At 49.8% G+C, this 23,207-nt stretch overlaps 1 protein-coding gene across 2 annotated transcripts in view; it reads right to left on the reverse strand.

The window, feature by feature from the left end:
* CARD11 (caspase recruitment domain family member 11) overlaps positions 1 to 23,207 on the reverse strand; it is a 112,765-nt gene that overhangs the window by 33,852 nt on the left and 55,706 nt on the right. Inside the window, exons 1-2 of one of the 2 annotated variants that reach the window (XM_034988278.1) lie at positions 15,921 to 16,003; positions 8,523 to 8,656 (exon numbers count right to left, since the gene is read on the reverse strand). In XM_034988278.1, the coding sequence (XP_034844169.1) occupies positions 8,523 to 8,529 (7 nt within the window). In that variant the 5' untranslated portion in view covers positions 8,530 to 8,656; positions 15,921 to 16,003. Of the gene's footprint in view, positions 1 to 8,522; positions 8,657 to 15,920; positions 16,004 to 23,207 lie in introns of those variants that run through there. The other variant, XM_034988279.1, reaches the window with a different exon arrangement.

A 23,207-nucleotide genomic window follows, 5' to 3' on the forward strand; every position in this document is an offset into this window, starting at 1 on the left:
GGGAGAAGCAGGCTCCCCACTGAGCAGGGAGCCCGATGTGGGGCTTGATCCCAGGACCCCAAGATCATGACCTGAACTGAAGGCAGACACTTAACCGACTGAGCCATCCAGGTGCCCCAGAAAGCCCATCTTTAACATTTTGAGGAACTGCCAAACTGCTTCCCAAAGTGCCTACAACAATTTACATTCCTGCTAGCAATGTTTGAGGGTTCTAATTTATCCACATCCTTGTCAACACTTGTGGTTGTCTGTTTTATTATAGCCACCTGAGTGGGTGGAAAGTGGTATCTCAGTGTGGTTTTGATTTGTATTTCTCTAATGACTAATGATGTTATCATCTTTTCATGTGCATACTGGCCATTTGTATATGGAGAAATGTCTATTCAAAACCTCTGCCCAGGTTTCAATTGGGTTGTTTGTCTTTACTATCGAGTGGTAGGAATTCTTTATGCGATCTGCATATAAGTCCCTTATCAGATATATGATTTGTAAGTATTTGCTCCCATTCTCTTGATTATATTTTCACTTTCTTAAAGGTATTATTTGTAGCACAAGTTTTTAGTTTTGATGTAGTCCAATTTATTTATTTTTTTCTTTTTTCACTTGTGCTTCTGGTGTGTATCTAAAAACCATTGCCTACCTCAAGGCTGTTAAGATTTGCTTCTATTTTTTCTAAGATTTTTATCATTTTAGCTCTTAGATTTAGGTCCATGATGCATTTTGAATTAATATTTGTGTATGGTGTGCAGTAAAGGTTCAACTGTGTTCTTTCACATGTGAATATTTAGTTGTCCCAGCATAATTTGTTGAAAAGTTATTCCTTCCCCACTGATTGGCCTTGGCATCTTTTCAAAAATCAACTCACTGTGTTTACTTCTGGACTCTCGATTCTACTGCACTGGTCTATAGGTCTGTATTTATACCAGCACCATACTTCATTACTGTAGATGTGTAGTAAGTTTTGAAATTGGGAAGTATGAGTACTCTAACCTCGTTCCTCTTTTTTAACATTGTTTTGGTTTGTCACAGCCCCTTGCAATTCCATATGAATTTAAGGATCAGTCTGTCAATATCTGCAAAAAGAGGTAGCTGGGATTTTGATACTGAATCCATTGAATATGTAGATCAATTTAGAGATCATAAGACAATGACCCATGAATATGGGGTATCTTTTCATTAGTTTAGGTCTTTAATTTCTTCCAGCAATGTTTTATAGTTTTCAGTGTACAAGTCTTGCACTTCTTTTGCTAAATGTGTTCCTAAATATTTTATTCTTTTTGATGACATCGTAAATGTGAACTGTTCTCTTAATTTCATTTGTGGAAGGTTCACAGCTAGTATATAGATATACAATTGATTTTTCTATATTCATCTCTCATTCTGTAACCTTACCGAAATAATTTCTTAGCTCTAATAGTTTGTTAGTGGATTTCTTGTGATGTTCTATATACAAGATAATGTCACCTGCAGTTAGATAGTTTTACTTCTGTCTTTTCAATCTGGACACCTTTTATTTCTCTTTCTTGTCTAACTACCCTGGCTAGAACCTCCAGCACAATATTAAATAGAAGTGGCAAGAATAGACATTCTTGTCTTATTCTTGACCTTAGGGGAAAAGTGTCCATTTTTTTTTTTGTCATTAAGTATGATGCTAGTTGGTTAGTTGTGTGTGTGTGTGTGTGCGCGCGTGCACGTGTGCGCATGTGTGTTTTAGATATCTTTTATCAGGTTGGGGAAGATCCCTTATATTCCTGGTTTGTTGAGTACTTTTATCATGAAAGGGTGTTTGATTTTATCCAGTGCTTTTCTTCATCCACTGAGATGACCATGTGATTTTTAGTTTTGATTCTGTTAATGTGATGTATTACATTAATTGATTTTCAGGTATTAGAAAAACCATGCATTCTTCATATAAATCCCACTTAGTCATGGTGTGTAATTATTTTTATAGACTGTTGGATTCTATTTGGTAGTGTATTTTTGAGGACTTTTTCATCTATGTTCAGAAGAGATATTGGTCAGTAGTTTTCTTACTTGTGATGTCTTTGACTGGTCTTGATATTGGGGTAATATTGGCCTCATAGAATTAGTTGGGAAATACTCCCTTCTTTTCTATCCTTTGGAAGAGTCTGTGAAGAATTTTTTCTTTTGTTTGGTAGAATTCACCAGGGACGACATCTGGGCCTGGGTGTTTCTTTGTGGGTAGATTTTTGGTTACTAATTCTTTACTTGTTATATGTTTGCTCAGATTTCCTGTTTTTCTTGAGTCAGTTTCTAGTAGTTTGTCTTTCAGTAGTTAGATGAAATTTGTCCATTTCATCTAAGTTGTAAATTTATTGGAAACAATTGTTCATATTATTCCTTTATAACGCTTTTACTTATATAAGGTTGGTAGTAATGTCCTCTCTTTTATTTCTGATTCTACTACTACTAATCAGGATCACGTTCTTCTGAATCTAGGTGCCCTTGAAATTCTAACCAGGGATATCTTGCCTCAATTAGGGAGAACAAAATGAATACCTATTTTAACTTCTTACTGCCCCAGCCATCATACTTTCAAACCATGGTTTCTCTCCTCTTAGTTCCCTGTCATTCTCATTACCCTGAGAGAGAGAGAGAGAGAGAGAGAGAGAGAAGGGGGAGGGAGGGGGAGGGAGTGAGAAGGGCGAGGAAGGGAGGGGAGGAGGAAGGAGAGGGGGTGGGGAGAGGGAGGGAGAGAGAAGAGGTAAGGGGACAGGGGAGGGAGAGGGGGAGAGAAGGGTGGGGAGACTTCTCTCTTTTTTCCTTGGTCACTCTAGCTAAAGTTTTATCAATTTTGTTGTTATTTCGAAGAACCAACTTTTCATCTGAAGCTAATGTAGCATTGTGTGTCAAATATTCTCAAATAAAAAAATTTAAAAACAACAACAAAGAACCAACTTTTGGTTTCTGTGATTTCTATTGGTTGTCTATTCTCTAACTCACTTATTTCTGTACGAATCTCTATTATTTCCTTCTGTCTGCTTCCTTTGGGTTTAATTTGCTCTTCTTTTTCTAGTTTCATAAGGTGAAACGCTAGGTTATTAAGATCTTTTTAAGTAAAAACATTAGAGCTATAAATTTCCCTCCAAGCGCTGCTTCAGCTGCATCCCTTATGTTTTGGTAGGTTGCATTTTTATCTTCACTCATCTGAGTAAGTTTTCTATTTTCTTTCCTGATTCCTTCTTTTTGACCCACTAGTTATGTAGAAGTGTGATGTTTAATTTCCCCCATATTTGTGAATTCCCCAGATTTCTTTGTTGTGTAGTTCTAATTTAATGCCATTGTGGCTGGAAAACATGATCTGTATTATTTTAATCCTTTAAAGCTAGTTGAAGCTAGTTTTACAGACCAGTGTATGACTGATCTTGGAGAATGTTCCAGGTGTGTGCTTAAGAAGAGCATGTCCTGCCACTGTTGGGGGAGCATGCTATGGATGTCTGTTAGATTTAGTTAGTTTATAGGGTCGTTCAAGTCCTCCGTCTCCTTGTCGATCTTCTGGCTAGTGGTTCTATCCATTATTAAAAGTAGGGCATTAAAGTCTGCGACTATTCAGTTAATTGTTCAATTTGACTGTTTTATGTATTATTCCATTGCAAGAATATACCATAATTTATTTACCCATTTCTCTACTGATGAATATTTAATTTTGGTGCTTTGTGTGGACACTTGGTGCTGTTTGCAGTAGGAAACAATGGAAGCAAGTGATCTACTCATCAGTCAGTACTCCAAAATCCTTTTGTACTATGGACTAAACTTTCAAAGGGATGTGGTAACATAGAAACATCCCAAGACATATTGTTTTAAAAAAAGTCAAATTTCAGAATACATATATGAAGTATAATACCAAAAAAAAAAAAAATGGTCTTGGTCCTGGTTCCTGACACAGAGCTCCTAAGGGCTCTGGAATCTTCTGAGTGATGAGTCTCTTTTGTATGGTAATGAGATGACTCTAGGCTTAAGGGCCCAGAGATAGCTTCCAGTGGGGGCCGGCTGCCAGAAAGACCAAGTGGTTAGAGGGTTATGACTTTCAGCCCCACACCCCTACCTCCAGGGAGGGGAGAGAAGCTGGAAATTGAATTCAGTCATCAAGAGTGAGTGATCTAATCAATCATGGCTATATAATGAAACCTTAATAAAACTCCTTCAACAACCAAGTTCAAGGAACTTCAGAGCTGGTGAATAAATGCCCCCTCTGGGAGGGTGGCATACCTCAACTCCATGGGGACAGAGGCTCCCACACTCAGGACCCTTCTAGACCCCGCCCTCCATGCCTCCTCATCTGGCTGCTCATTTGCATCCCTTAAACTGTAATTAGTATCGTGTCTTCTTGGGGTGTATGAGTCATTTTAGCAAATTACTGAACCTGACGAGGGGCTGTGGGAACCCTGGATTCGTAGCTGCTCGGAGGAGGGGGGGAGTACGGGTGGCCCCTGTCATGAAGCTGTCATCTGAAGTGGGAGTAGGCTTGTGGGGGTCTTTGCTGACTCTGGAGAGTTAGTGTTGGGATTGAGTCGAGTTGCTGGACACCTAGTCGGTGTCGGAGAATTGGCTGGTGTGTGGAAAATGCACATATTTGGCATCAGGAAGAAGACGTCACATGCAGCATAAAACCACATACGTAACGCACCGCTAAGCAAGACTATAATTATACAGGTGTGTGTGTGTGTGTGTGTGCAGAGAGGGAAGAGAGAGAGGAAGGGCCGGGGAAGCTTCCAGAGAACCGGATGCAATGGTTACATCTTGGAAGAGGAATAAAGTTCAGAGGTTAGTGGTCAAGGAGGACTTGGACATGATACCGTTTTAGTATTTACAACAAGCACGTAGCAGTGCATGACTTGTACAGTTTGGAAGAAAAAAAGAGACAAATGAACGAAGGTGAAAGCCAAGTACAGTGCAATAGACAGGCCAATATCCAATATTTGCCCCTGACTCACATCTTCTGGGAAGACCACAGCCCCAACAGCTTGTTTGCACCAAGGAAACCCTCTGGCCGGCCGACGGACCTGCCTCACGGAGAACTGGTCCACGGGCTGGGGGTTTCGCGTGGGGCCGAAGAGACGGCGGGACGGTGAGTGTGCTGGGGGGTACCGAGCTAGAGGAGGCATTGGGGTGAGCAGAGCTGGGTCACAGTGGAGCCTAGGCGCGGGCAGGGGAGGCTGCCAAGGTAGAGAAGGTGGAGGTAGGCAGAGGAAGCCCGTCTGCTGAGCGAAGCCTCAGTGAGAAGCCCTGTGGGTCCAGAAGAAGCAGCGGGAGCGGTCCCTCTCCAGTCCCGGCCCCATAAGCGTTGGCCATGCATGCTGCATGGTTCTTGCCGTGGGGTCTCCGAGAGTCCCCCCATTAATCTGAGCTACTTGCAGTGGGCGTTCGCTTCACGCAACCTGAAGGACACGAACGACCACACCTGTTTGCTGTCATGAGCAATAACTGATTTGGAGTGCTAGAAACTGAAACCCAGTCCCTCTCCTGGGCGGGGAAGAGCACACAAATAGCCCTGCCTCACAGACACAAGTCCTGACCCCTGCCAGCCCTCTCGCTGAGACAGGATGGCCACCGGGGCCCCGCGGCAAGCCTGTGCTGGGGTGATATGAACACGCCCACCGCAGCCACCCGCCCCGACACGGAGTCACTATGACCATTTCTACTCACAAAGCAGAACGTACTTTCCTAGACTATTCTTGAAGACTCAATATCCTAAGCACTCGATTCAACACATTTACAGAGTGTGGCAGCCACCACTGTGTCGGTCCCTGTCAGCCCCCCACGCCCCCTGCTTACAGAATCCTTGGGTTTTTCAGGAACTGAGCTACCCCACGCTTCAGGGAGGCTGGGCGCCTTCTGAGCTGCGAGGAGCGAGATCTTGTTTGGTCTCTACCAGAGGTTTAAGAAGAAGCACGTGAAGTGCTTTATGACACACACAACCTATGGGAAATCCTGCTGTGGGGGGTGGGCAGTTCTGGTGTTTTTTCTTGACCTTTGACAGGGACACAGGAAGGAACACTGTCATCCAGCTTTTGGATGTTAGCAGGTGAAGTTGTGCGTGATGCTGGGAGTTGTACGGCCATCCTGTGACCTGAGGACTCACGTGAGAACAAGAGCTAACATCCTCAAGACGGCAGAGCAGAAAGATGGAAAGAACCTGGGTCCCCGATGTCCCCTCCTGGGCACTGAATTCACCAACACCAGATATCTCCCCACCCCGCCCCCCCACCACTGGGCTCCTTCGGAAGCAAGATAGTAAATGCCTTTGCCCTGAGCCATTTTAAACGGGATCCACTATTATATGCACCCAAAGCCTCCTGACTAGTTAATGTATCTACTTAATACAAAGACTAGCTAAGCACAGTGAACAGGGAACCAGGTGCTCACAGGCTGACGCTGGTTATGGGGTCAAAGGCATGTGCCCAGAAATTAATTAAATGTCAGCTCAAGGCAGGGAGACAAGCAGGTCTGGATGGAGCAGAGAAGCATTTCTGGCCGCCCTTCATGGACCGAGGTGGCTGTGCCGGGCATGCCCAGTGGAAGAGAAACGCCTCCTCCAGGGCCCGGGGTGGCCTGCCAGTGGCCTCTGCTGGGGAAAAAGGAAAATAAAAACAAAGCAGGACATGACTAGAGCCAAACCTTTTTCCCCCAAACGAAAGGAAGGGGACCCTCCCACCTTATATGCAAGCAAACAACAGAGCCTCCATCTAGTGGCCCTCACTGATACCCTGGTGCACTTGAGCCACTTCGCAAACACGGGTCGAGGCAAATTCGTGAGAACTGCCTAGTTTGGTGAGCCTCCCGAGCCACGGGGTGGCCTAAGAGGATGCCGTGGCCTCCACCACCAGCCGCGGGTGGTGAGCGCCTGCGAGCACCAAGCACTGGCCCCAGGAGCAGGGATGCCGAGGCGTTTCCCACACGGCCCCTGCCCTTGGGAGGCAGCCACAGTGGGCTGGTGAGAGTCGGCTGTGGCACCGACAGCTGCAGGGGGGTGTGAGGAGGGCCGCAGAAGAGAAGGGGCAGAAGCATCCCCAGGCTAGGCTGCTACCGTGTGCCAGGTGCGCACCTGTCCCCTACTGTCATGATCACAGCAACCCGGGGGGCGGGATCCTCCCTGTTCTACAGACACGTCATCTGGGCTGAACGGTGTCCCCTCGGATTAGGAACCACGACCCAGCCCACCTGTTCCCACTCGGGGGCCAAAGACCGAGGCGAGCAGCGACTCACCCCCCGGCAGCCCACCGTGGCTGACGTAAACCTTGGGATCGGAGAACAAGTTGACCTGACCTGGTAGGCTTGGACACGCAGGGCACACGCCCAGGCTTCCCTCCTCGGTGTGCTCCCCCGAGAGACCACCCTGTAGGTCAGGAGGCTCGTGAAAGGGTGGCCGTGCCTCCAGGCCCGAGGAAGCACGCGATGTCCGAGGCAGGAGAGCGGATGAGCGCCGTGGGCCTTCAGGGACGCCGCGTGCTACGGCGGTCCTCGCCGATGAACCTCGGGATGTGACGTGGGGCACGGAGCACCCACGAGATGACACTGTCTGGCTACGTCTCTAAGACGGAGACTGAACTATGCTGTTAAGGAGAGACAGCAAAACCACACCGAGGAGCGAGGAACGGGTAAGAAGGAGAACGGCGGCTCCCGTGGGAGGGCAGCTCCGTATCACCGTCCCCCGGAGACGCCGGTGATACTGGGATCTGGGGTGCGCCTTAGCCGGGGACGCTGTGTTACTGTCTCAGACGCACACAGCCATAAACGCACCAAGTGTTTCTTGGGCAAAAACTACGGCTAGTGTAGCTAGCCTTGAAGAAAAAAACCATTTCGGACACAACCTCAGATGCAATTCCTCCCCGCACACTTGGCTGTGACTCCGCCTGACTCCGCCTGGTCTTCTGGGAGGAATCCGGCAGCTGGTGTCCAGCTCTGGCAGCTTCCTTGAGAACGGTCTGCCCAGAATCGCGCCCTCAGACGCCGAGACGCCGACAGCCTCAGCCTGCGGTGCCGGATGGCCCTCCCTCCCCTCCATCAGGGTCAGCGCTGGAGGCGGCTCTGCCCCACCCTCAGCCGGGGCTGGTGTCCGTCCCGAGTCGAAGCCTCGACCCCATGGGCCTTTTTACAAACAGCGGGAGAAGCAAGCTCAAGGCTGCTGGGTCAGGTTCTACAGGAAGGGCCATTTTGCTCAGCTTTTTACAAGACAGGGAGACGACTTGCCCGTGGGCAAACTCCGTGGCAGTGGCTGGTCTCCCTCGCCTCCCTCACTGATTCGAAATGTTTACCGTGTGGCCCCCCATTGCTGTTACAATGAAGTTCAACCTCTTTATCGTGACCCCTCGGCCCTGCCGGGTTTGCTCCTGCTGGCTCCCGGAGTCTCGTCCTGTGTCCTGGGCTCTTCACCAAACCTGCTCCCGCACCTCCCTCTGCCTAGAACCTCCCCCACCGTGCCCCTGTCAAGTCTTAGGTAAGCCTCACTTAGCGTTTTTGTTTTGTTTTTTAATCTACTGGCAATAACGCAAGCAAAGTACCTGGCATACAGTCGTTGCTCAGTAGACAGCGGCTGCTGTCCCGTGATGGAGCTCTGACTTCTGCGCCTCCAGGCCGCTGCCTGGCCTGCCCCGAGCCAGTCTTCCTCGGGATCTAGAGCTGCGATGGCCGGAATCTGTAAAAGGAAAGATAATCTGACTTGGCACAAGGACGGAGTTTGGAGAGAGAGAGAGAGAGAGAGAACCACTCAAGTATCAAAGTGATGCCCTGCTTTGGAAGGAAAGGTCAGAAAATCCTGGGGTGCCCATCTCTCCCGGTGACAGTGACGCAGTGGACCGTGGCCAGGAGCTGCTGGGGAGAAGGGTTTTTGTCGCAGCCCATGGCCAGTCTGAAGGCCACTGGCCACAGGTCCTGAGACCTCTGGGACCGGGGAGGAGGGCAGATGGTAGCCTTGGGGTTAGTCCTGACCAGGGTGGAAGGTCTTCACAAAGTCGCTGATAGGAGTGTTTGCAGAGTGGAGACATTCTAATCAGCTACTAATTCATTAGGTCAAAGGCGGCAAACCGCATTCCTGAGCCCAGAAGTGTTCCTTTCACCGTGAATTACGTCTTCTGCCCCCGGCACGCCGTGGGTTTGGGCAGGAACACACCATGGCACGCACTGTAATTTCCCCAAGGTGGTGCTCCTCACGGAGAGGGACGAGGCCGTCGTCAGTGCCCAGCTCAGCCACTCCAGGAGCCCGGGGAAGGAAGACCGGGGAGGCGGAAAGGCGAGGAACAACCCCTGCGACGGTGAGGTGGGGCCGGACACCAGGCCTGACACCTGTCCCGCCCGACAGCGGCTGGGATCCCTTTGGTGGGGGCTTCAGGCAGCTGCTCCATGGCCGGCCGCTCTTCCTCGGCAGTGACAGGGACCCTGGGACATCGCTGTTTAATCAGGAACTCGCTTGGTTTCAGCTCTGAGAATTAATCACAGGTGACACCAGAGCTCCCAGGGCTGGTAGAAGCTGCTCTTGTCGGGTGTCAGCTTGGATGGGAGTGAGCTGTCACAGGCCCTCTGCCCCGGGGAGGTGGCAGTGACATGCTTCTCTGGAGGACACCATCTCCTTTGTCTTCTCACGGCCTCCCTGCTCTGCGGCTGGGACAGGAGGAGCTATACTGCTGCCCAGCACTGTGCGCGAGGGCTGGGGAAGCCGGCGATGTGCGGGGCCCAGTGCCCAGCAGAGACCAGCAGGCCAATGAGCAGAGGCAAAGGGAAATTATACTTCTCTGCATTTGCATTTAAAAGCAACAGAACATGCATTTCTTTCATAATCAGAAGAAAAGGCTTTTTACAAAATTAATTGTAAGAAAGATTTTAGTTACAAGAAAGGAAAAACATTTTCACAGGGTTGTACAACTACCCAATGTGTCAACATAGGTTGGAAAAACTGAGACACAAGACAACCAGTAATGAGGCTGAACTTTCTATTTCTGCTGTTAGAATTCTGATTACACCCTCAAGAACTTGGTCATAAGGTTGGAAAAACTTATAGGATATGTCTCTCGAGAGATTAGCTTATTGGTATAACATTCAACTGGCTGAAACATCATCCCTTATGCTTATAGATTATTTACTATGTGCCAGGCACTTGCTAAGCATAATTGATAAACTCAAAAACTCTCTTGAGATAGGTGGTATTATTATTATTATTATTGCTATCATCATCACCGTTTTATAGCCAAGAAAACCAAACCCGGGAGAGGTTCAAGGTCATATAATTAGCATGGAAGGCAGGATTTGGACCCAAGGTTCTCTGACTTACTTTTACTACCATACAGCCCCTAGAATCACCTTTTAAAAAATAAAAGTTTACTTTTAGAAGGACTAGAATCAGAAAGTGTATGTACGTACACTCCCTGAAATAGCACTTTTACACGCAAAACTTAAGACGGAACTAAAACCACTTTCTAAGATGGCACCTATTGGCTCAGGATTAAAAAGAACAACTATTGCTTCTCGATAGAGGAATCAACTGCTTAGTGAGTTAGAAGTGTGTTATGCAAACACAGTCGGTGCCCATTCGCCCTACGGTGAAGCTGTTTAATCAACGAGCAGAACTTGTACGCACTGCTTTTGTCACTTCCTACTTAAGAATAAACAGAGAGCCAAGAATCACCTGATGTTTGAAGAAAGTCTTCATGTGAAAGGAAGAGATCAAAAGAAACAAGTTGATACAAAGAACTTGCAGGAAGCAGACAATGCAGAATAAGAAAAAATTAAAAAAACAACAACCCCACAACCTGATAATTAAAATCCATTGAAATTAAATAAGATATTGCATCTATAAAACAATAGTAGGATGCTATGAAAAAGGAATGATCAAAGAACGAGAAAGAGTTCTTAGCAATTAAAGTACCAGAAATTTATCAATAGTAAGTTTGGAAGAAAAAGTTGAGGAAATCTTCCAAAAAGTTAGTAAAAAGTTAAAGAGAAGAAAGATAAGAAATGGTGGGGGAAATGAGGTTAATTTAGGTCTAATATCCAATAAATAGAAATCCTGCAAAGAGAGTGCAGAGGTTATGTTTCCTTTCTTGTCTAGCTTTTGGAGATAGAATGTAAAGTTAGGGATGAAATTATCAGAGAAATAATATTAGAGGATTCTCCAGATGTAAGCACATGAGTCTTCAGATTTAAATGGCCCTTCGGGTGCTCAGTACAATCAGTGGAAAAATAACCTTCTCAGAACATCCTTGTGAAATTTTAGGCCATCAGGAAATAAGAGAAGACCCTAAAAGCTTCCAGAGAGGACAAATCAGGTCATATGTAAAGGACTAGGAGTAAGTTTGGCATCAGACATTTCAATAGCAATACTGGAAGCTGGGAGACAATGAAGTGATGCCTTCACATTTTTGATGGAAAATACTTTTTAACCTAGAATTCTATTACACCCCTCCCCCAATTATTAGGCATGAAAATAGAATGATATTATTTTCAGAAAGGTAGAGACTCAAAATATTTATTTATTTTAAAGATTTGATTTATTTGTCAGAGAGAGAAAAAGAGAGAGAGAAAGAACAAGCAGGGGGAGCGGCAGGCAGAGGGAGAAGCAGGCCCCCTGCTGAGGAAGAAGCCCGATGCGGGGCTCCATCCCAGGACACTGGGATCATGACCTGAGTCTAAGGCAGAAGCTTAACCAACTGAACCACCCAGGCGTCCTGACTCTAAACATTTATTTCCCATGTACCCTTTCTTAGGAAGCTACTAGAGGATATGCTCGAGTAAAATGAGGGAATAAAACAGTAAAGAGGAAGGTATAGAGCTCAGGAAGCAGAAAATCTAATTGGACAAAGCAGTAAGGAAATCCCAGGATGAGAAAGAGGTGGCAAAAAGGAGCTGGCCAAGATTATGGCAGGATCACGGAGGGCCCAGTAGAGGGAGGTGGCCAGGGGGAAAATGGAATGGTCATCTGATATATTTCATAATTTAGGAAATAATATTGTCGGGCAAATGACAGGACTGTGAGTCAGATGGGAAAATAGTGAAGGATAGGCACATAATAAAAACCTCGACAAATGGAAAAAAGAGGCAATATTAACTCCAGGAGAAAACAAAAAGGTAAGAAAGGAAATAATTACAGCATACAACTTGCCTCAACATAAACAATATTTACCTAGTGATAATAATGTTACATATACAACTGTGATCTAAATGCATGGAGACAATGAAGGAAGGGGAGATGCATGGAGTGGGGTACTCAGAAAAGAGGGCTAAATGCTCCTCTACCTAAGAGTATGTCAGTAAATAACGCCTTAAAGTGGATATATCTGTAAATAGCAATGCAAACCTATTACTTAGAAATGAGGTAAATAACAGAAGAAAACAACAGTGAAGAGTTAGAAGTAGTTGCCTCTGGGGATCAGGACTGGAAACAGATGTTTTTATTACAAGCCTACTTTACATTTCAACTCTCCATACATGTATTATCCTGGCAAAAAAATGAACACAAATTAACATATGTCAATAGTTGGAAATACGGACGATACATTTAAGTATAAAGAATCCATTCTCTGTACACTTAACACTGTCTACCTTTTGTAGTGCTTGTCAGACAGCTCGCCTCGTCATAAACCAGAAGTACTGCCTGGGTGCTGAGCACTTCACAGATGTCACCTCACTTCCCAGGAACTCAGGTAGGTTCCATTATTCTAGGTCTTATTATTCTCACTTTATGAGGAGGAGGTAGGATCAGAAAGTTAAATAATGGGGTGAGATCTCACAGCTTCACTAAGCGGCAAGGATTCCAACTCAGCCCTCATTGACTCCGACTCATGTGATCTTACTTAAACTAGCAATCATCACAACTAATATTTATTAAGCATAGCATCTAATCTAAGCAATTAGATTCCTTGCTTCCTGGGCTCTGTATCTTTCTCTTTACAGCTTTATTCCCTCTTTCTGCAGGAGTATATCCTCTAATAGGTGTCTATGGAAACGGACATGGTAGTGCTGTGGGCAGACACTATGCTAAACGCTCCCTGTGGATTAGCTCCTTTCATACAACAGCGCTATAAGGTGCGTACCACTATCCCCATTTTATAGAAGAGAAGTTCAGGGAGGCTCAGCTACCTGCCACATGTCTGTCTCATCTCCCACAGAACCTAGCATGGGGACTTACTCTTAGTAGCTGCTCAGTATGTATTTGTTGGGTGAATAAATAAAAATCAAATCCTGCATAAAATAAACAATAAGGCTACTATTATTTCAAATCCAGGGAGTGCCTAGCCCTTTGGAAAAGAGCCGTGTTTGTGGGCAGACACCTCCTCTCTCTAAGAGCTACCCCCGGGGCAAAAGCTCTGGAACCAGAAGGGGGTCAGCAATCAGTCAGATAAATGCATCTCTGCTTAATTGATTTGCCTGGATGACTGGAGTAAAAGGCTTGAGATGGAGGGTTTAATTATTCCAAAGAAACCTCCATTTAATTGAAAGGATTTCTGGCAAAAAAAAAAGGGAAAAATATTATTTAAAAGGATGATCTACTGCCTGTGAGGAAGGACTGAAGAGACACTGGTCCAGCCATCTATGTGTTCATGGCCCTGGAAATGAAGCTTTATGGAAAAGGGCCAGAGCCCTCCCTTCCTGTGGGCCTCATCCCCTGCAGTCCCCATTCCTATAAAAAGGACAGGTAGAGAAACAGCTAGAAAATTCCCCCTGCAGGATTCTTCCCTGGGATCCCAGTTAACTTTCTAACCTATCTCCTTCAGCTCGTTCAACTGAAATATTGAGATGATAGTATTTCCCATCAATTAACATGTGTACAGCAATCAACAGAGCTTCCCTGATACATATTTTAAAAGCAGCAATTATCGTTTTAGATTCATAGTGGAGTGGCAGACATTGCCGGCTGCCGACCTAACATCCCTTCTCTCTTGTCTATCAACAGAGTTCCAGTTTTGTGGGGAGCATTACCATGCCCCTCGAACAACTATGCTTGCAGCCTCTCTTGCAGTTAGAGATGGCTATGTGACACAGTTCTGACCAGTGAGATGGAAGCAGAAGTTTCTGGAGACGTTTAGAAGGGCTCTGTAGAGGGGTGGCGGCAGAATCAGGGCAGAAGAGCCTTTTATTTGTCCCTGTCTTCCTACCTGGAATGTGGATGCAATGTTCTGCTGCAGAGCAGCTATTTTGTGAGCATGAAGACAAAGGTCACACTCTAAGTATAGCTGAGTAGGATGCCACAAGTATTTTGGGTCCAAGCTTAACCTCTGAGTTCTTAGTTCATGAGAAGAATAAAATCCCTACTATGTGTAAAACTGATTTCCTTTCAAACAAATGAGATCCAAGCCTTCTAAGAAAGTCATATTGGCCCCAGCCTCAAACTTGAGCCCCTCAATCTGAGCAACTGCCTCTTCTATTTGTGCCGGTTCCTTTTTTTTTTTCTAGATCCAAAACCACAGTAAATAAGAGATCAGTAAGGACTGAGGACCTCCCATGTATAGAGTGCCCTCTGAGGGGTCGGTGACCATGAGGAGATAAGGCACAGCCCAGGAAATGTGATGAACAGATGACATTTCTAGCCTGCAGCGCAAGGGCAAGGCGATTTACCTTGCTTGCCTGCTGCAGTCCTGCCTCGGATCCTGAGCTGTGCTCCTCACTTTTCGATCTCGAGTCACATCTCCGGCCTCTGCCACGTCCACTGGAATCTCTCTGTTCTCTCATTCAGCCCTCATTCTTCCACAGGAGCCCACCCCCGCCCCCGCCAGCCCCAGTTCACGTGACAGCCAAGCTCCTTGCTGTCACCCCAGAGCACCACCAACCTCCCCCAACCATCTCCTCAGGGACCAGGCCACCTGTAATCATACCTGGAGCTCCTCGAGGGGCTCCGTCCATCTACTTCCAGGTGACCCAGGCAAAGGGCCAGTGGTTTCTGTGGGATAAAATTGTCTCGACCTGGTATCTTTTAGGAAGGAAGGGGGGAGGCATCAGTAGACGTCGGGGCACGGGGGCAGTGGGGAGCACGGCACATCGACTGAAGCTGGAGACCGAAGGCACGGCAAGCATCACCCCTTCGCCATCCCCAGCCCTGCCACACACCCCACCACCCACCGCGGCTTCCGACTCGCACCGCGGCAAAGAACTTTGGAAAGGGCACAGACCTCTTGCATTAGCAAAGGATACTGCTCCCCTCCAGCTCTCGTTTTCCTATCAGCTCTGCAGGGCAGCTTTTCAAAAAAGCGCAATTAGGAATGACAGATTTAAATTGTTCTGAAATGCATATCAATTGATCACACTGGCTCTTGAGGAGCATCTGGATTCCAGAGCCGTGCGCAGAGCACACCGGAGGCGCTGACGGTCTCCAGGAGCCGCGGCTGGACCACTTGGCCAAACCTGGGAAGGGTGGTCTCGCTCCGGGGCTGGCCAGCGGGGAGCCCCAGCCTCGGCGATCACGAAATGCAGTCTTCGCCTGCGCTGGCCTTGGAAGCCTGGTCAGCAGATCACCTTTGCCACAGGGACGGTGATGTCATGGTGACCCCCAGCGGATTCCAGTTCCGGAGTCCTCTGTGCTTTCAAAGACAGACCCTTTGCTTCATCCGGGTGCACAATTCTTCTCCATTGGCATAGTCTTCACTGTTTGGCTACCATTTTGTTATCTGGGTTGGGAGAAACTTGGAGCGTCCGCGGTGCCTCTTGGAATGCTTCATGTCAAGACTGGGGTTTGCGGTTGTGCTAACATGGGGCGGATTTTTGATGAGCATTTGCTGAAGCAAAAGCTCTAATGACCTAAGGTGTTACGATAAGAACATTCCATTGTCACAGAACTGCATTCAGTCGCTGGTTAGCCAAGAAGCACTTGGTGATGGCAGGCGATACGGTCAGCCCAGGTGGCCGCCCTGCCCCACCTCTCCCAGCGGAACGCAGGTCCCTGCTGTGGAATGGACCCACGTTCCTGTGCTTTTCACCTGGTTTCGCCATCGCTCATTTGCACACCGCTGTGATTCTTTGAGAGGGCTTGTGTCATGCCCATCGGTGAGTCTCCAGCACACGCCGCCCGCATGCGGTGAGCTTTCCACACATCTGCCCAGTGAGCGAACCAACGGGTCTCCTTCCAGAGTCTGGCCCCGCTGCTTGGAGTTTCTACGACGCAGAAGCGGGACACGGAGCGTGCATTTTGGTGCATGAATCACAGGGAGATGTAATCCCAGCAAAGGAGAGGTGGAAGGAAACCATGAGTTACTTTTTGATTTGGGGAATGGGGAGGCGGGTTGGAAGGGAGAATGGCAGAGCGGGCCGGGCCCGAGGGGACGATGGAAAGAAAGCCTGCAGGTTCACAGGAAGACGAGGAGAGAAGGGAGCAAGGCTGGGGAGGAAGAAGGAGGAGGAAGCCCGGGGCGGCAGCCGGCCGTGTTGGTAGGTGAGCCTCTGCTCCGAGAACGCAGATCAGAGGCGCGGGGCAGGGACCTGACAGGGGAACGTGGAGCGGGCCACTCGGGCCACACTGCCCTCCGCTCAGACGACTTCTCTCCAGGGCCCAGGGCTGGTCCGCAGCCTCACGAGCATGCTTTGAGGCCCCAGCAGCCAGGTGCCCTGGTCTCTCTCTTCTGCGTTTTGAAGGTGCACCAGATCCATGCTCTGAAGCCATGCGGTGAACAACCGAAAATGCATTTGTAGTCGTGGGACCCTGTGTTCTGTGAAATATCACAAGGACCGGTACATCAGTGACACTTCTGGGCACGTTTCCACACGTTTGAAAAGGACTTTGCCCATGACTTCAGTCAGGGAGCAGGTCAGTATCTAGAAGCAGGCAGATTTCGGGTTTCCTCCTGCGGGAACAGAGAGAGGTGGCGCTGGGGGTAGGGTGTCCTTGCCTCCAGCTTTGACCCGATGCTTCCACCACGGCCCCCGAGCATGACACCAGCAAGTGAAACCGCCCCTCAGAGGCCTGAGGCTCCTGCTTTCCCGCGGCTGCCGGGGCTCCCAGAGACTTCATCTCGAAAGGCCTCCAGGGCTGGTGGAAACTCTGAGGCAGGAAGCAGCCTGGTGTGTGGACCTCAGACTTTCTTATTTTTACCCCGAGGTGTTTGAGGCTTGAGGTCAAAGCTGTACTTTCTCCGACATCAGCCCCCTGGGCAGTTCTGCAGGCAGCAGAAGAAAGGACAGAGGGGCTTTGAGGGGTGAGAGTCTCCTTGCTAGATGCACGGTCTCTGCAGACTTCTCCGGGGTAGACCTACAGAGCTGGGGGGCTGGGGGTCCCTTTGCAGGGAACCCACATGCATGGAGGGTGTAGAGCCTGTCCTTGAAAGGTCAAAGTACACTGTGCTTGTTGGGGTCAAGTGGCATCGCCGCCCCAACCCCCCCGGAGAAGATGGGGGTTGTGCACAAAGGATCACAGGAATTCTACTCTAATTAAAGAGAAAGTCCAGCCAAAAAAAGAGTCTTTGCATAAGGAGATAACACTGTGTGTCCTAGCGGAAAGCATCCAGTCCTCACGTGAGGATCCTGGGTTTGAACTCCAGCTCTGCTGTCTGCTGCTGTGTGGCTTTAGGCATGTTGCTTAACCTCTCTGAGCGCCCCCTCCCCATTTCTTGGTCCGTAGAATCGGACAAGCAGCGCTAACATCTTAGGGTTGCTGCTGTGCCCATGGTAGACACTTAATCAATATCACTTAACGCAGCCCTTCAGACGCCAACGGCAAACCCCAGCTGGAAACAAGGTCTCCGCCGGATGTCCTGTGTAATCACCTCCACGTCAAGCAGAACTTAGACAAAAACGTCAGAGATCTGTCTTCAACCCTTCTGTGTGGGCCTCAGGTTTGCATCTCACACACCTGGTGTTGTTAGCGTCTCTTTATGTCCACTGAGCTGCTTACGGCCTCTGGAAGGGGGCCCCTCTCTTATTTCCCTGGTACACCCCACGGTCCAGATAGTATCTTGCACAGGTGGGCGTTTAATATTTGTAAAGTTATTGATTTCCAATGCATAAGCGCTGGCTCTCTTTTCCTCGCTTTAGCTTCCTCCCTTGGGCGGGGAAGACCTTTGTGTGCGAAGGTGTGGTGAGGGTTTTCACCAGGACAGGCTGCTGACGGGATGACACACCCTTCATTTGCACCAGCTTGTTCTGCTGTGTCTGCAGTTCGGATCTCAGCGCCAATCTATCTTGGTCTCTCAATCAGTCATGGATTAGAAGTCTAGAATCCACAGTCTCTCCAATTTCTGACCTGCAGGGACAGAGCTATCTTGTCACAAACCACCCTACCGGGTGAGTTGCAGCAAAGCCAGCTGGCCCTACATTCTGTCAGGAAGAACGCCACAGTGGCTGGCGTTCCCAAACATGGCATCAGTCTCTTTTTGCAGGGTGCTCCTTCCCCAGGGCACCCCCGAGTCTCAGGGCCTTCTCCAACATCAAGAACAGCCTGGCACATGCCATGGGGCACCTGGGTGGCTCAGCCTGTTGAGCGTCTGCCTTCGGCTCAGGTCATGATCCCATGGTCCTGGGATCGAGCCCTGCGTCGGGCTCCCTGCTCGGCGGGAAGCCTGCTTCTCCCTCTCCCACTCCCCCTGCTTGTGTTCCCTCTCTCGCTGTGTCTCTCTCTGTCAAATAAATAACTAAAATCTTTAAAAAAAAAAAAAAAAGGAACAGCCCGAGCCAGCCACCAGCATGCTGGGAAATCGGTTCAATTTGGAATCCTCATTCTTTGAGGACTGATAACCCCACACCAGCCAGCACTTTCTGGCTGAGGACGCCGAGGCCTCACTCCCTCATCGTGGAAGGTCACCAGCTGACCTTTGGGGGACGCGTTCCTGGACGAAGCTGCGGGCGTCTGACACACAGTGGGCACTCATATGCACTATCAGATGAGGGGACAGAACGGCACAGTGACAAAACCCACAACAGACGGCGGAGGCGGGCACCGTGTGAGAAAAGATGGCTATAGGCAGAAGGGCTGGAAAAGCCACCCTCTGCAAATCCAGCGTGTCATGCGGAGGGCGTCAGTCACCTAATCTAGGATTATGCTAGACCGGGCTTGCGCTTCCCGGGAGAAAAGGCACGACCAAGACTCTGGTGACGCGCCCGAGGTTGTCCGTTTCAACCGGGCGGCAGAATGAGAGGGCTGTCTCACCGCTCAGCACAGCAGCTCGCTCACAAAGGACTCTGGGGCAAACCGCGGACTCCCGAGCCTGCTGGGACCAGTGACCCAGTCTGTGGGGGTTCCAGATGCCTGTTTTGCTCCATTCCCCTCCTTCTGTGTATCTCATAATGTCACCCATTTATTGCAGACATTTTGGGAAGAATAAAGCTCGGCACCTACATCCTCTCGTTCCTTCCCTGCGATTATAACAACGAGTGTTTCCATGCGAGATTGGGCGGGCACAGAAGTGAAATCCAAACCAGTCAGATTTTCTGTCCTGGGGCGTTCTGCCGAGAGATGGCAAGGGGGGTAAGTCAGCTACGATGCATTAACTGAGCATCCGCTATGTTGGGAGCAAAATAGGTTTGTGCGTCCAATGAAATGTAAGGCTTTTGGGAGGGAGGGAGAGAGAGAGAAGCAGGAAAGGACCCCAAAAGGGTCTCTTTACTCATAATTAACTGCAAAACAAACAGCTCCCCCACGGAACGGGGCCCCTCCTTTCCACCGCCCCTGCAGACCCACATTTCAATTAGCTCTGTGTTATTCTGGTCCCCTATTAGCTCACATAATCAAGGGCTGGCTGTAATTAATTGTGATAATGTACTCAGGAGCAGAACCAACTGCAGCTCGAGAAGGCGGGCCAGAGACGCTCCTCTCCCCAACATGCCCTCCGCCAGGGGGGCTGTTCGGGGTCGGTCTGCATAGACTACGGGGTGGGTGAGGACAGTGGGCAGAGACCCTTGCAGGCAGGCAGGCCTCTTCCGGTGTCTATGGCATCGTGCATCGAGCAAGGTTCTCCTCCTTCCACCTCCCTGTGCCCCAATTCCCTTCCCGGTCCTGGCAGCCCCGAACCCTCAAAGCCAGTGACTCTGGAAATGAAGACATTTATACGTACAGTGGAATACAATTTGGCCACGAAACAGAACGGGGTGCTGATCCGCGCCACACCACGGACAAACCCTGAAAACCTTACACAGAGCGAAAGAAACCACACTCGAAAGGGCCACAGGTCGTGTGATCCCATTTGTGTGCAATGCCCAGAAATCCAGACACAGAAAGCAGGTGGGTGGCTGCCAGGGGCTGGGGGTTGAGGGCTGGCGGAGATGGGGGGGCGGTGACCACTAACAGAGACGGGGTTTTACTTTTGGGGTGTTGGAAATGCTTTGGAGCTCGGTAGAGGCAGTAATTGTACAACACGGGGAGTGTGCGGAATGCCACTGAATAGTTCACTTTCAAAGGGGCTGCTGGGCTTCTGGGGCAGATACTGCACGCCCTCCGTGTGACAGGCTGGATTTGCAGAGGGTGGTTTTTCCACCCTTTGAAAACGCTTTCCCCTGGGTGGCTCAGTCGGTTAAGCATCTGCCTTCTGTTCAGGTCATGATCTCAGGGTCCTGGGATCGAGTCCCAGCTCAGCAGGGAGACTGCTTCTCCCTCTCCCTCTGTGCTCTCTAAGTAAATAAATAAGGTCTTTTAAAAAAATAAATAAAAGGGGGGATGGATGTTATACGAATTTCACCTCAATCCATCAAATCAGATCAAATAAAGAAAAACAGCTACAATTTCTTGAGCACACACGCGAGGTGCCGGGTACCTGCTGGGAAGGCACCATCGACTCCAATGAAGAAATAGGAGACCCAGGGCCCCGGAAGGAGACCGACCTGTGGGCGGGCTAGGGGCTGGGTGGACCCTGCGAGGCCAGCAGGCGCCCTCCTCCTGGCAGCGCCCCCGGGGGTGGGTCAGCCCTGGATCCCGGCAGCCGTGGGAATCAGGAGCAACGTCTGCCAGGGGCCGGGAGGGCAGGAAATGAAGGACGAGGCCCGACGGAGGCAGAGGCAAAAAAGCAGGCGGGGTGTGGGTTTGAAGAGAGGACGAGGGCAGAGAAAAGGGAACAGGAACTCAGGGTTTTATTTAGCACCCACAGGTGCACGGCCCAGGGAGGGGTGGGGGTGGGCCCTGGCCGGGGGGCGGGAAAGGGAAAGCGGGGTCTGGCCAGGAAGGGCTCCTTCCCTGGTAGTGTCCGTGGGTCAGTCATGTCCCTCCTCCCGGGAGCTCCGAGACCACTGGCGACCAGCGCTCAGCCTTCAGTGATTTCCCGGAGGCCAGCTCACCTGAGTTAAAGCCACCAGGCAGCTTGAAACATAAAAAAACACGGAGGGAGACTCACATTTTCCACTTCTCTGTGCGGGATAAGGGGGTAGACGGGACGAGAATGTCGCAAAGCATCTCAACACACTCCCCTTTTCCTTGTAAGGAGAGAGTTCTGTCGTGCGTCTCTCCTTTTTAATGATCTATTATGTAAGACTGTCTTTAAATGAATCTGTCAGGGCTGGAGGCTGGTGGGTGTTTCTTTTCACTTTCTCCCCTCCCAGGTGCTGGCAAACACCGGCCCGTGCTTTTCTGATGTTCTCTATGCTTCCTACATGGTGGGATGGAAACGCTTTCCCCAGTCTCTGAGAGCAACGGGGGCAGGAATTTGGGGATCTCTACGCTCGGAGACCATCTCTAGCTTCTCGCCATGAAAGCGAAAGCTCATAAATCGGATGCAAACCAGAAAGCCTCTTTTTTTTTTTTTGGCTTGTGTCAAATGACTCGATCACCTATAATTAAATAAGGCGCCCGTCAAAACTGCACCCAGACATGGTAGATCAGCATAGACTTGAGGGCTGTTAGGAGCGAGTGCGGTTCGCAGGGGATGGGGGAACCGGCCGCTTTTGTGACCCTCTCCGTGCCTGCGCGGGGGAGCCGGGAATGAGTCTGTCTGCAAAGCCAGACTTGAAGGTCGGCCGCCTGGTGCTCCCTGGGCGAGTCGCTCGCCCGGCGGGCCTTTGTGACTTCTCCGTCGAGGGCTGCCATCCGCTGTGAGACCTGGAGACATCCCTGCACTTAGGCCGTCTCTCGTTTCTAAGGATGCCTCTGAGACCTTGCTGCCTTCTTCAAACCCGTGACGTCCATCAGTTTGACCCCCTCAATGAACAGGACGGTCTCTGAGAAGCACAAGACCCCAGGGGCTGCAGAAGTCTCAACCCTGCCGGACGTGAGGGATTCCTGAAGCGTTTCAGTAGGAAATGATGAACCTTCTCTGAGGCCTCCAGGAGATACCCGCAGGGAGAGGGGGGACTTCCCCTCGGGGCCCTGGTCCTTCTGCCTCCTAGAAAAGTCATTCACGCCCCCGCTGTGTCTTTTCGCTCTGGCTTCTGGATCAAGGGTCTCCCGCCTGTCTCCGGCTCCAACTTCTCTCTCTGTGTGTTGCCTGTGGGCAGGGGCTGGGCCTCGGGTTTGCTGATGGACCCTCAGCAACAGGCTTCTTTCTTTGCATATGTTATCTTACTAAAGCTCAGAAGAGGCTGCAGGGTGCTCCCGGGGAGGGCGGGGATCCCAGGAGGGCAAGGCTGCTGGGCTTCTGGGGCAAACACTGCGGACCCTTCCAGCGGGGGGCCTCGGGCACCTCTCCGTGCGCTCACGCCCACTTCGCCCTCGGCCTGTCCCCCGTTGGAAGAAAGTTAAAAAACAAAAACTAAAACAAAAACAAAACCCAGCACGTAAAAACGAGAGGGAGAGCGTTCTGGTCCAGATCGACCAGGCATTTATCGAGGGCCTTCTCTGGGCTCCAGTCCATGCTCTGTGCAACCAAAGTGAACAGCATAGAATAGCTGCCCTAGCACCAGGTGTCGGGAGTTCACCGTGCGGTTCAAGAAATTAAGAAATGAAAGGGAACATGCGTGAAGCCGTGAGACACACGGTGGTGTGGACGAGAGCAAGAGGGATGAGGTGGGGGACGCGGGGGTCACCCAGCAGCCCCCAACCTGCTGCAGGAGCCCTCCCTGACACGGACATGGCTTCCCGAGCTCCGCACCCACGTGGCTCCGAGCAAAAGGACCAGCCAGTCGGAAAATATACTCACGTGTTTGCAAACTAGCTCGGTCCTGGGTCGGCCTAGGGGGTCTCTGCGTGGTCCCCTCAAACTCCCTCTCCTCCAGCGTGTGGCCTGCCAGGCCCCCAGAAAATGCTGATGCTGCAGGGAGCCAGCGGCCTCCCCGCCGGAAGCCCACACAACACCCCCCTCGGAGGCCGCCTCTATTTTTAGCAGGGACAGCGGTGGGGGCTGGGGGGGCTGCCATAC

Source organism: Mirounga leonina, unplaced genomic scaffold, assembly GCF_011800145.1.
Source record: "Mirounga leonina isolate KUSES-001 unplaced genomic scaffold, KU_Mleo_1.0 Mir_454, whole genome shotgun sequence".
NCBI classification, from domain to species: domain Eukaryota; kingdom Metazoa; phylum Chordata; class Mammalia; order Carnivora; family Phocidae; genus Mirounga; species Mirounga leonina.